The following is a 13,771-nucleotide window of genomic DNA, read 5'->3' on the forward strand; positions in this document are numbered from 1 at the left end:
ATACAAAATATGTATCTGAAGTGTTTGGCTCCAAATACCAAACAGATCGTGCATTGACAGGTTTTTATATAAATGGATCAGCACAAAAAGTGAGCGAATTTTTTTTTCTTTAAACTTTCAGAATCTCTTTACACAGAGGGGACCCATGTTTATGTATAGGACAGGAAATAAGTGGATTTTGAATAATAGGTGAACTTTAATGAGTGTCACCAAATGCTCTTCAAAGTAATGACATGGCTATACTTCTTTTTATGCCTCAGATTGATGCAAAGTCTTCAATTTAATTCCATGTATCAACTACTTTGCATCAACACCTTTATACTATTGAACTCATACACAATTGTACAGTTTGATTTATCATATTTAAAGGTTGTGGCTCAATGCAATATCATTGGAATTTTGAAATGTAATATCAAACAGTCTTGTCCAAGGGGAAGATAATTATAGTGTTCCCCATAACACATGGCTACTTATACTCCTTCAATACAAACAAAGACACATGTGAAAAAGGTTATTAATGTACAATAATATTTATTCATCAGTTATTTTTCAAGTTACAAGAACAGTTACCTCTTTGGAGGGTTTCATTTTAACTCTTTAAAATATGTTGTCGTTTTTTCTTATTCAGAAGAGCCATTAGAAAGAAAACCAATTCCCTGATAGGGGAACAACTAATCAGAGAAAAGGAAGATATTTAGGACAGCCTCTGCATTTACAAAGATTGGAAATGTGCTCTAGTCATCTGAGTTGATTCACTTTATAGCTTAACAACTTCAAGGCTTTGATCAATACCTCCAAAGAGTCCAAACACTAAAAGGTCAAATCACATTTGTGTTGAATGCTAAGGTCCTGCTCTCCTGACAATAAACAATAAAACAGCTTGATCCAATTTGACTGTAGTGTCCAAAGGATCCCCAGTCACCACCTAGCCCTCAGAATCCCAGACATCTGGTTGTGGTCAGCTAAGTGACGGAAGACGATTCGACTCAGTCGCCACCTCCGTTTCACTCCCCGAGGTCTGGAAGTCATCACACATCGGTTGCGTATTCTGACAGGGCAGCTGTCCCTAGGTAATGCTGCAATTTCTTTATCTGCCACTTCCTGCAACCATTTTTAAAAAAAAGTTTAGTAATTCAATGTGCATTTAAAAAAATCTTCACTAATGATCATAAAATATTTGATTATGAGGAACTGATAGAAAGTTACAGTTTAACTATATATTTCTTTGTACCTGGAGTTCTTTTGGTAGGATGGTGTTCTTCCTCAATGCATTGATCCGCAGCCTCTCATCAGCAAAGTCAAATGCCATCTGTCTTCTCTTGACGTCCCTCAGCATCCTCCAGTTAACATAGTAACCCCTCACCTGCTCCACTGTCCCCCAGCAGCTCCTCAGGGCCTACACAGTGTTACAGAAGATGTTATTAGCAGTTATGTTATGCCTTTGGGTAGCACAGACAGAGATAATGGCCCAAACTGAGTTTCTTTGAAGATCCAAGTCTTAAGGTACAGGCTGTTACATACATTTTAGTTTTGCAAAGATTGAAAACCCTAGATGATGTCTTAAAGGTGGGGTATGTAATCTTGGAGAAACCAGCGCGAGTGCGCTAGAATTTGAAAGTAACAACCGGAAAAAATCTGCCTCTTCCTTCAGACTTCCTTACAGAGCCCCTCCTCCAACACACTAGGGGTGTAACGGTACACGTACCCGTACCGAAATGATTCGGTACGGGCCCTTCGGTTCGGTACACGCGTGTACCGAACGAATATAACGTTAAACGTAAAAAATTGAGAACGTGAACAACTTCTTGGAAGTAATCTCAGGTGCTGCGTCGCAGCATTCAGAGTAATTTCCTCACATTGGGCTCATCGCGTCATAGAGCGAGCAAGTCATTTTATTGGATGAGAGGGCATGCTATGAGAGCTGGTCAGAGGGATGCGTTCAAATTTAGTCAGTCATTTGAGGAACTGTCGAAAATTAATGGCGAACGCAGATAAAGTTGAGCTCGAAAATCCTCCAGCATCATTGAAGTCTCCGGTTTGGGAAAATGTTGGTTTCGCAGTTACATACAAGGATGACGGACAAAGACAGGTGGACCAAACCAAAGCTGTTTGTCGGCATTGTTCAACTAAAATTGGTTACGCGGCCGGCAATACATCACACTTGCACACTCTTGAAAAGGCATCACCCGAACGTGAATATCACCGGTACCAAAAGAAAAAAGACTGAAGTGCAAACCCAACTCCCACTAGCATTTAAGCCTCCACCACTCGCAAAAAGTTCAGACCGAACCAAAGCTAATACAAACGCCAAATATCCTTATGTTGCCATGTTAGCAAAGCGCTACCTGGCTGCATCTGCTACCTCTGTCTCCACAGCAGGAGACATTGCTAGTGCCAGCAGATCTGCCCTTTCAGCAGCCATGTGGAAAAGTTCATTTTTCTTTAAACAACATGAAAATACAATGACAAGCAAGTCATAATGTCAAGCTGGCTGCTTAGGTACTTGTACAGTACAGTTCAAATACAGATAATTTCAGTTCATCGAAATGCTGCACCTTAATGTTTATTTTATTATATTTTGTATTTATTTGAGTGAATATTCACAGTTTAATAATAATTAAAAACCCAAAACTAATAGTTTATGTTTTGTGAGTACTTGTACAGTAAAGTTCAAATACAGATTATTTCAGTTCATCGAAATGCTGCACCTTAATGTTTATTTTATTATATTTTGTATTTATTTGAGTGAATACATTATTCAGAGTTTAATAATAATAAAAATATATATATATATGTTTTGTGAAAAAAAATTCTGCTGTACCGAAAACGTACCGAACCGAGACCAAAAAACCGAGGTACGTACCGAACCGACATTTTTGTGAACCGTTACACCCCTACAACACACACAAACGCACACATGACCAATGAGGGCACGAGATAAGTTTGTGCACAGATGGAAGGCTGACAGGCAGGTAGGCCATCCAGTTATTTTAGCAGGGCCGGCTAAAATGATTGGTCGTGCTTTTTACAGTACTACGGCTTCCACAGATGAAATTTCATAGGATTTTGGAAAAATAGCTCGAAATAAGGTCTGTCGAAAACGAACCCGTTTGATAAATGCACGTTTTGTTCAGCCAGATAATCTCCACATGTCTACCCTACTTTTATCATTTTCGAATCATAAATCTAATCGTGATCTGTGATCTGTCTCTTAAATTTGTGTCAACCACAGACCTTATTTCCAGCTGTTTTCCAAAATCCTATGGAGAAATCCCATTGACTCTGAGCTGAGGGAACCGGTAGTGGTACAATGTTAACTCACTTCCGGGTTTTAGGACTCGTCACTGCACCACTCTATAGTCTAGATTTATTTACATAGAGATACAATGAGGGCAGCCCCACCGTCTCACACAAATCCATAATATATTTAAAGGTTGGCCATTTGGATTCCTCTGAACTGTTATGTGTTACAGACATTATAAAGAGCCAGCATGGGCTCAGGGACTCACACAATATCACCTTGTCCCTAATCCTTGTTGCAGCATAAATCCGTTCTTTATGTTGCCATCTAGCCAGTGTGCGAAAAAGTACACGTCCCACCGTCCGGGACGTGTTATTTACAATATCGGACAAGTAGATCTTTCAATTGACTTGTCCGGCGGACAAGTGACGTTTTTCGCCCCGATTTATTGACAAATTATTGATAAATTCAGTTTACAAAAGGCAGAACTCATTCGCAAATTGTCCGTGTCCGCCATTGTTCATTTAGAAATGTTAGTTTCGGTTCTGCAAATCGATTCATAAGGAAATGCATCTCGCCGCTTTCTGTACAGTTAGACGGGGGCGGGGCGGAGCGGATGGGAAGTGTAGCACAGTGGCAGGGTTGGGAAGCAAAACTCGGAACAATAACAATTGTCCGGTCCCGGGATTAATAAGAGTTGTGAGGACAGGAGGCGAGGCCGAGCCCCGCGGACTGCAGCTCTCTCTCTCTATGCTCCGTGTCAGCTGATCGCTGCACGGTGCAGCTCAGCATCTCTCTCTCTCTCTCTACACACAGCGGATCCGCTGCCCGTTTAACAGCCTCATCTTTGTCAAACTTTCTATGTTCTTTCTCTAACACGTAATGGAGGTTATTAAGCGTTTTAGCTCCTGTGTTGTTAATATTAACCACCATTTCCTTTATGAAGTGAAGCAGCCTCCCTGTCTGTGTCCTCGCGCTGTCCTCACATCCCTGGACCCCCAGACTCGGAGGAGCACAGGGATGTCATGTCAGTATTGTTTATGAAGCAGGGTATAGAAAGTACATTATTGAAATGCTATTTATACTATTTATTTACTTTTACAAACAGTGAGTAGCTGGGCAGCTATTGCAGGACATGTGTAAGCGTGCAAGCTCTTTTAGTTGTAGAAAAGCGCTAGGACTATAAGCTATATAGGCTATATATATATATATATATATATATATAAAAAAAAAAATAACTTTATTTGTATAGCACCTTTCATACAGGGGATTGCAGTTCAAAGTGCTTTACATCAGTAAAAAATAAGACATAAAATCAGTGTAAAACAAGCAGCAAGAGCAAAGCATCAAGTGGGATCAAATAATTAAAAATAAAAACATGGGGAATAAAACATAGAGAAATAGTGCAATGTCAATCACAGAGAATAGTGCAGTATAATAGAGTAAAATCAGTAAAATGCTTTGGTAAAGAGATAGGTTTTAAGCTGGTGACCTCTAATAGACCTGCATCTGATGATCGCAGTGTTCTGGCAGGTGTGTAGTTCATCAGAGAGTCAGCCATGTAGCTGGGTCCTTGTCCATTTAGAGCTTTGTATGTGAGGAGAAGCCCCTTCAAATCAATTCTAAAAGATACAGGAAGCCAGTGTAGAGTAGCTAAGACAGGACTAACGTGTTCCCTCCTTTTGGTATTCGTTAGTAGTCTAGCTGCAGAGTTTTGAATGAGCTGGAGTCTTCCAATAGCTTTCTTGGGGAGACCAGTGAATAGTGCATTGCAGTAGTCTAGTCGGCTAGATATAAAAGCATGAATGAGCTTCTCTGCATCATTTTGATGTATGAATGGTCTTACCTTCGCTATGTTTCTGAGCTTTGTTTAAATGGGCGTTGAAGTTCAAATCTGAGTCCAGGATGACACTGAGACTTGTCACCTCCGGTTTAATCCAAGTGGTTAAACTTCCTAGATTATTTGTTAGCATCTCTCTTTTTGAGATAATAATAATGTATTATTATTATTATTATTAGGCCTATGTGTTGGAGATGTGTGGTTGGACTCTGTCTCACAGGCAGGTTGCAGTGTAACATCAGAGGACACTGGGCCAATTGTACATTCTCAAACTGCACCGCTTAGAACTAACTAAACAATGCAGAGATTATTTTTATATAAATTGTATTCAATAACTGTAAGAAATTCAACAGTATGAAGTGATTTGTAAATAGGAATACAGATTTGACTTAATGTTTTCATAAATATATTTTTCTCCCAGTTTGTCATGGGACTTATTTTTACCCTCTCAAAAGAACCGGAATCGAGAACCGAAAATAACCGGAATCGAAAAGCAGAACCGGAATCGTTAAAATCCAAACGATACCCAACCCTATGTGTGATGCAGTAACATCTTACCGCTCACTTACGTTAGCGGTGTTGTAAAAACCGTGGGAAAATGTAAAATACGATGACGAAGAAGATTCCAGTGGCCCCAATTTTTGTCCATTTTGGACAAGTGAAAAATGTATTCGGACAAGTAAATTGCCAAACTCACTTGTCCATGGACAAGTACTCAATAAAAACTTTTTCTCACACTGCTAGCTATCAAATATTACCAATATTGACGTAGACAAGATGCCAGCCAGACAGTTGCAATATATATATATATATATATATAATATAACCTTATCAAATAAAACGAAAAACAAGCAAAACTGATTAGCTTACGGATCATATTATAATGGCAATTTGATAACTATGTTCAATCAACCAACTTTTTGAATGGGGGGGGGGGGGGGGTCGTCTCATTATAAATAGAACAAGTTATAGTCCTCTACTAGTGCTTTACATTTCATTGGGAAAATACGTGTTTGTTTGTCTATTTCAGGGGTGGGGAACCTCCGGCCACCATTTGGTGTGGCCCTCGAGGTAATTTATAAACACACGCAAAAAAGAAAACATTTTAAGTAATCTAGACCGCAAAATAATTAAACAAGTGAGTGCCTGTTTTTCCTGGCCAAGGTCAGGGTCCTTGAACACAACACAAGCCTAACGTGTCATCACGTGGTATATGTCTCGTCTGACAGGAGTGTAGTTCGGGGAGCACCAGAACGCAGCTCCGCTCCGGCACTTCCAAAAATTGCAGTACCCATAGGGAGCCGCACACATGATGCCGTTTTTGCGTGGCTGTGTCTTAGTTGTAAGCCCAGTGGCGATCTGTCATACTGATCATATAGTCAATAACTTTGTTGTTATTAGCATCTGGTTAGCTAGATATGCTAACGAATATAAGAAGCTTTTTCTACAACCTGTGAGGTAAAGGCACATCTTTATATGATCATTATAGCTATAAAAAAATAAGAGAATAAAGTAAACGGGTATAAAATACTAGATGACAGTAAAAAAAGTTGTTATTAATAAACAAGAATACAGTTTGAAAGGGGAGAGATTTGTAAAATATCCATGAAGAAAAAGAAAATCTGCTTACAGTTATGTTTTATATGGGTGTTGAGAGATGTATCCATAGATCTAATGTTGCTCTCAAAGTGCACCAGATTGATGCTTTTAACTTCAACATTTAAAAACAAATCTTCCAGGGGGAGCATGCCCCCGGACCCCCCTAGAGAAGGTTAGGTCCCCCCCACTTAAATCATCTTTACATGGATAGGAAACTAAATACATTTGCACACATCTTGTGTCCATATCTTTCTGTTTTGGTGGTCATGCCACAACCGTGCATGCGCGAGTCATGGTAAGATATCTGGATTAAGAGGTTGCTTTTTCTTTGCACAACATGAAAGAAAGGTGAAATGAGTGGGCTGTGATTTTAGTATTTTTAAGCAGAGGTCAATAATTTGTACGGCCCTCGGAGGATGTTGAAAACATTGAAATGGCCCTTGAGAGGAAAAAGGTTCCCCACCCCTTGTCTATTTGTTACACACTTCTATTAAGGACCCTTTACAAAAGCAAGATTGCTTTTGATCATTGAAAAACATGAACTATATCGTAGCCTCTGATTTACCTTAATTCTTGGCGTATTCCAACCCGACTCGAGTGCTTATAACTACAAACATGTTTCCCCCTCAGGGATGTCCCTATGCACTAGACTCCTTTTTGAAAGTTTCTAAATGGTTGGATAAAATGTGCTTTAGTCGTTCACCTTCATCGACAGACTGACATATGCGTGTGTCGTATAACAAGGATATCAACACACCGTTAGCTTCAAACATGATTAAACATCTATTTCACGAGTTTTGTTTGTGGCAAGAAAATAAAAGCGTTACCTTTAACCCGAATCAATCAAACAATTATCTTGCTTTGAGATATTACGTAGTTATTTAGAAACCCTATACAAGTCGTGTGTCCTGTAACAGTCCAACTAGCCACAAAGCTATCGTCAGAGAGCTAGCAGATACTACTGAAAAGCTGCTTTCGCCACCTTTCTGTCATACATTGGAGATGCAGTCTTATAGACTACTGTTATACCACAACATACAGCATTATAAAAATGAAGTTACCTGCTTTGGGGCGCAGACTGAGGAATAAAGGGCATTTAACCCTAAACATGCTATCCTGTGGGCTGCCATATTGGATGATTTTGCTCTGCAAAACCACCGAAGGAGGATGATTACACACTGACAATATCGCCACCTATTGATCAGGAGTGTGCAATAACACATGGAAACCTGATGGAAACACATCCATGAGTTTTGTGGATAAATCTCTTATCCACCTTTACCATAAACTTTGCAAACAGCTTATGATTTTTAACTGATATGTGGGTCACGAATGATTTTGATGATGATTTACAGCACCTGTCTTGTCTGGTTTATTATGGATAGAATCAGGGCAGTTTCTTCCTATTGGCGGGCTCTGGGCGGACTATGCGGGGGCATAGGGCCCCCGCGGCCACTAGGGGGCCCCCAAGCTGAAAGTATTTTTTATTCATCCGAAAAACCAAAAAAGTTTAATTCATACACACAAAGATGAACAAAATTAGTAGAAGCTTAGTAGAAGCGGGAGGGCTGAAGCATAGCTTGTGGAAAGTAGCCCTCCCGTGCAGCATCCTAATACAGCAGCATTATTGCGTCAAAAACGTATAGAAATGAAGGAGTACAAAGAAATAAAGAAAACAGGAGAAAAAATTAAATAAAAGTTAGGGCAGGAAAACAATAAAAGCATATATATATATATATATATATATATATATATATATACGAAAACTAGATATAGGGTCAGTTTCTGCACATGTCAATAGCAGTTTCAACTATCTTTTTTTGGAAATTAAAATACTATATATAAATATATACATAGGTACACATGTACTTGGCTAATGAATAATAATAATAATATATGCATAATTGCATATAAACATTGTGAACACTTATTTTCAAGTGACTTTTGTTACATTCATATGTTCACGCTGTGGTTTGGAACTGCTTTTGAATGTTATTAGGCATTTTCTTATGGAAAATGTTGTGCATAATCAGTACTGTTTTAAGCTGTACTATCTCAACACATTTTAATAGATTGAGTTTTTTTAAATATGGGAGTTGTGTGTTCATATTTACCAACACCACAGACTATTCGTAATACTTTTTTTTGGGATGTTATTATTTTTTGTAGATTTGTTGAGTACGTGTTTCCCCATATTTCAGAGCAGTAGTAAAGGTAAGGGAGAAATAGACTGTTATAAAGAGTATATTTTCTTCAAGAATGTTCTTAGTATGATACAAAATACCTATTGTTTTTGACAGTTTAGTCTGTACATAATTTATATGGTGCTTCCAATTGAGTTTTTCGTCAACAAGCAGTCCTAAAAATGTACATGCACCAACTTTTTCTATCTCTGTATTGCAAATCCGTATAATGTAGTATATGGATTTATATAATATTTCTACTCTCAGACTTTGTATTGAATAACATGTAATTTGTTTTGGCCACATTAAGGGATAATTTATTAACTGCAAACCAGTGACATAGTATTTTTAATTCTGCATTCACAATTTTAACAAGATCGCCAAGATTATGATGGGAGCTGAGAAGTCAAAGTTCAGGTTCAGCCTCAATATATTTGGGGAGAATTAAAATGAGCCATCTTTATTTGTAGACAGCCAAGCCCCCTCCTGTGTTCGCAGTGGCGTTTTTATATGTACAAAAGTGGTGGGGCACAAAAAACGTAGATGTCTATATATAAGCTTCTGCAGCGAGGTTCATGGCTGGTGAGGCACTGGCACTTCAGGTTTACAAATATTATATTTTGACCTAAATCAAAATATAATATTATTTTCAAAAGCTTTTTTTGTCTGATGCTTCGATTAATTTTAAACAGACAGTTCAACAAAAGGATACCCAAAAAATGTAATTTTGTCATTTAAATATTGAATTGTTCTTTCTTAGTAAGATCCCATTTTCAATAAAATTGTGGTCTTACCTTGACTTGAAGATGAAGTCCATTTGCCTATTTTTCTGGACTAAAATCTCTATTACTTTTTTGTAAAAGTCCTCCTTATCTTCTTGTAGTTTCAAAAGTCTATCATAAATCTAATCGATAGATTTATGATTAGAAGATTATAAAAGTAGGGTAGACATGTGGATATTATCCGGCTGAACAAAACGTGCATTTATCTAACAGGTACATTTCCCACAGATCTTATTTTGAGCTATTTTCTAAAATCCCATGGAGAAATATCATTGCTTTTTTGTCGAGGGAAGCCATGCGCAGTTTTAGGACGCGTCTCTCTCCTCCTCTTCACACACCACACTTTTCGCGGCACACATACTTACAGCCAATCAGCTCTGAATTATGTGAGATGACGTATGGTGGGGATGGCAGCTCTATGCCCCTATGGTCATTATTTTTTTGCCACACACATTAAATAGGACAATACTCTGAGCATGCGCAGTGTAGTTTGTACAGTCACCGTTCACTTAGAGTCTTAGACAGTCAGAGGGAGGGGCAGGATCAGGTTTTGTCCCACATAAACAGCTCAATAGGCACACACTGTAGACACTAATTAGAAGAACACAGACTAAAACAGCAATGTACAGACGAATCAGATGATCAAACATGATCTTAAAATATATTTTATATATTTTGTTATTTATTTTTTGCATTTTTTTGTAATCATTATTTGTAATACTTTCTGCTGACATTAGGTGGGGATGTGCCACCAGTCGCCACAGTGTGTTCGGTGAAGCATTATATGCTTACAAATCCAATGTAGGATATAAACACGACTAAACTGCAATGATAGCAAAACTGTGGCTTGGGTTTTTGGGGTAATAAAGTCCAAATCATCATTGGCTGACAGCCAATGAGTGACGTCTGAGGAAGATGAAAAATTTAAATTAAACATTGTTGAGAAAATGCTGCATCTCTTGCATTTATTGACATAGAGGAGCCTTATTGTTTACCTTTTTAATATAATTTTTTGTAATTTTCAATTGCTTGGTTTTCGTGAAATTAGCCTATTTTCCTTAAAATAAAGTGTAACAGATTGATGCATCTCCACAGACCATCTTAAAGGCTTCGGAATCCCCCCCCAGGTGGCATTTCATTCAGAATGTTGCTCAAGCTCCTAAGCTGCACACAAGTGCAAGTCCTATTTTTAAGAAAGAGACTAATAGTTAAAAATAAAAGTGCTGTCAAAGTAATTTGCGTATTCCTGCTGTATTTAGAAAATAATTACTTTTGACTTGTGAATTCCAATATGCATTTAAGATATAGGCTAATGGATAACCGTGACGGTACATATTTCTCTTGCTAGTTGTAACTACAAGTTGTTTTCTTGAAAGTTGATTGCAAAAATAGATTTGAAAACAAGAGTTATGCATACTTTAGTTCAACAGCTTCTCCCTTTTGTCAATCCAAGGATGGAACTGGTTTTTGTTGGACCTTTTTTTAGTACTACACCAACAGGTGGCAGTGTTGTTCTTTGAATTTAAGCTCTTTCTCTCTCACCAAACTCATGCTCATTTCATTTCATTTCAAACCTTTATTTAACCAGATTGGTCCCATTGAGATCATAGATCTCTTTTTCAAGGGAGACCTGCAGCATATAGGTTCCACATGAAACGCAAAACAATAAAGGACATTATACATTATGCTAAATCTAAACCTTATGTCTGACTCAAATCCTATTCTTCAATCTTCTGAAACCCAGGCACATCCTTTCTCCCCTGACACCAGTAACAATTACACTCTTGTACCTTGTGGAAGTACATCATATAAAACAGTGCACTTTGGCCTTTTTTAACATTTGTTACTGTCCTAAAACGTTTTTATAGAAAATAAATGTAACAATCGCTGCCGATTTCATTAAAGTTTTGTTAAACAATCCCAATTATTTTAGAGCCTTAAGCGGATGCGTTCTTGGATAAATATTAACACATGACTAAGTGCAGGCACTGCTTCCTCTATAAAGATCAACATTTTGAAGCAGGCTGGAAAATCTTACAGTCTTGAATTAATTTAAAATGACGGTAGACAACCAATCTAGTTTAAATAACAGATTATGGTATTTAAAGAAACGGCAATTAAATATATGGCATCATAACAACCCCACAACCATTATAATAACACTTTTTTAAAGTGTCTTTGTTGTTGCATGAACTAATTTGGGGTAAAAATATTCAACCGTCCTTTAATTTTGGAATAGTAAGCACCAAATCATTTCAAATCACTGTAATTGTACAATGACATATGTGTCAAGTAAGAAAAACAAAGTACTTTTTTCAGTTTTTTAGATCTGGAAAACGCAGCATTGTCATTTGACAGCAGCAGTATATCATAGTTAGACTTCTTTTTCGCCCTCAGTTTGTTTTGGATTATATTTTAAACCCCAGAGGTATCTTTTCCAAGATCACCAAGAAGGCAAAATCATTCCTTATGTAATATACTTTATTTAACTCTCATAGCATAGAGATGTCAAGGCTTGAAAGGATCTCAAAAGTGACCTTCTACTTTTACATATATTGTAAAATGTATGATAAAAGGTTCTGCCAGCAAGAGCAAAGCTTGATGTTGGCTGCTGAAACACCTTTATGCTGGAAGAGTTTAAACATTGTTTTATCAGACCCTATAAACAACACACATTAAGTAAACAATTAGACTCTTTGCAATTAAATGAATTTGATTGTTAAGTGCCACCAAGGCTTCTTTGAACAAGGTATATTGTCAATATGAACAGCTCCACAGCCTGTTTGACAGTGTAATGCAACGGTTCTCAAATTGCCATAGGGGGACCTCAGTAGACCTTGAGGGAATCAGTCATTTTCACTCTATCCATACGTTACACAATACGAGAGAGTAAGACTGCATCTTTTGTAATAAATCCCCCGAAAGCAAAAGCCCTATCCTTAGAAGGGACCCTGGCACAAAATAAAAAAAAAAGTTCTAATTTATGTTAGTTAAGTGGCTCTTGATGTGAACGAGTTTGGGAAACATTGGCTTACTGTTGCTTATCAAATGTATTAATAATGGCTATCAGAAACATTAGAGCAATTTTGTGTAGCTCTGAGTGCTTTGTGTTGAAGTGCCAATAGAGAAGTATTGAAATAAACAAGTGGGTAATACAAGTGACAGCAGAATAACAATGCAGTCTCTTGTCAGCTGGCATCAGAGGAGCAATTCAATATAATGGTCACAAATAGACAGGTGCCTCAACAGCAGTGCAGTCACACACCTGGCGGGAGATCAAGACCTCAGGCTGGATCAGAGCAAAGACTTGAGAGATTTGGGGACAAAGCCATGCAATATAAAACTGATGTGTTTCTAAGATAGGTGACACAGCACACAAGTGGCATCTTCCATAAAGATGACAGCAGTGCAGTGAGCATTGTCGAAATGAGACTATTGCATTGGGTGCACTTTAGTATTGAAGCACCGTGAAGAATTTAAAATAGCACGAAATGAAAGACATGAAGCACTAGGAAATCATATGGTGTAATAATGTGTATAGCTTGAATTTCATTATTATTTTTTAAAATGTGCACAAATACAAAACAACAACAAAGTACGAAAAAGTCACATGTTGCCACAAAGGATATAAGCAATTGAATTATTATTTTTTATTCACAGGTCAAATACATGTTTTAAATATCTTTAATGCAAGCAGTAATGTCAGCTTTGTTCTTGTATATAAGTGTTTGGTGGGGGTTCACATTTTTCGTCAGAAAGGTTAAATACATAAAATTAAAATGTCTTTCCTTTTATGGCCCAACAATTGCTTGTAGTTTTATTTTGCCTCATGGAAATGAACATTTCCTATATCTATGCGTGTGTTGGAGAGCGTTTGACTCATGATTTGTATTTGCCGTGGGGAGATGGCATATTTTTTTGTATCGCTGATGTCTATTTTTTTGTATATGCTAAGATATTCAGGCAAAAACACATAATATCAACAGAAAGAAGTCTAAACTCCAGGGTAGACCTGACCCTGTCACCTCTGATCAGGATGACATCCTTATAGAAATGATTCACTTTGTAAACATGCTGCTGTGTTTCTGAGTGTGTGGGCTTTCCCAATTTAACTCAACTGTCTTAA

The 13,771-nt window shown here is 37.6% G+C and overlaps 1 protein-coding gene across 1 annotated transcript; it reads right to left on the reverse strand.

Annotated features, from left to right (window-relative positions):
* Positions 1–511: 511 nt before the first annotated feature.
* mrps14 (mitochondrial ribosomal protein S14) lies at positions 512–7,851 on the reverse strand. The gene is made up of 3 exons (XM_034104663.2): positions 7,742–7,851; positions 1,232–1,396; positions 512–1,101 (listed from the first exon to the last, which is right to left on the reverse strand). The coding sequence occupies exons 1-3, from the start codon at positions 7,808–7,810 to the stop codon at positions 919–921; spliced, it is 417 nt and encodes a 138-aa protein (XP_033960554.1). The 5' UTR covers positions 7,811–7,851; the 3' UTR covers positions 512–918.
* Between the last annotated feature and the right edge of the window lie 5,920 nt (positions 7,852–13,771).

Source organism: Pseudochaenichthys georgianus, chromosome 17, assembly GCF_902827115.2.
Source record: "Pseudochaenichthys georgianus chromosome 17, fPseGeo1.2, whole genome shotgun sequence".
NCBI classification, from domain to species: domain Eukaryota; kingdom Metazoa; phylum Chordata; class Actinopteri; order Perciformes; family Channichthyidae; genus Pseudochaenichthys; species Pseudochaenichthys georgianus.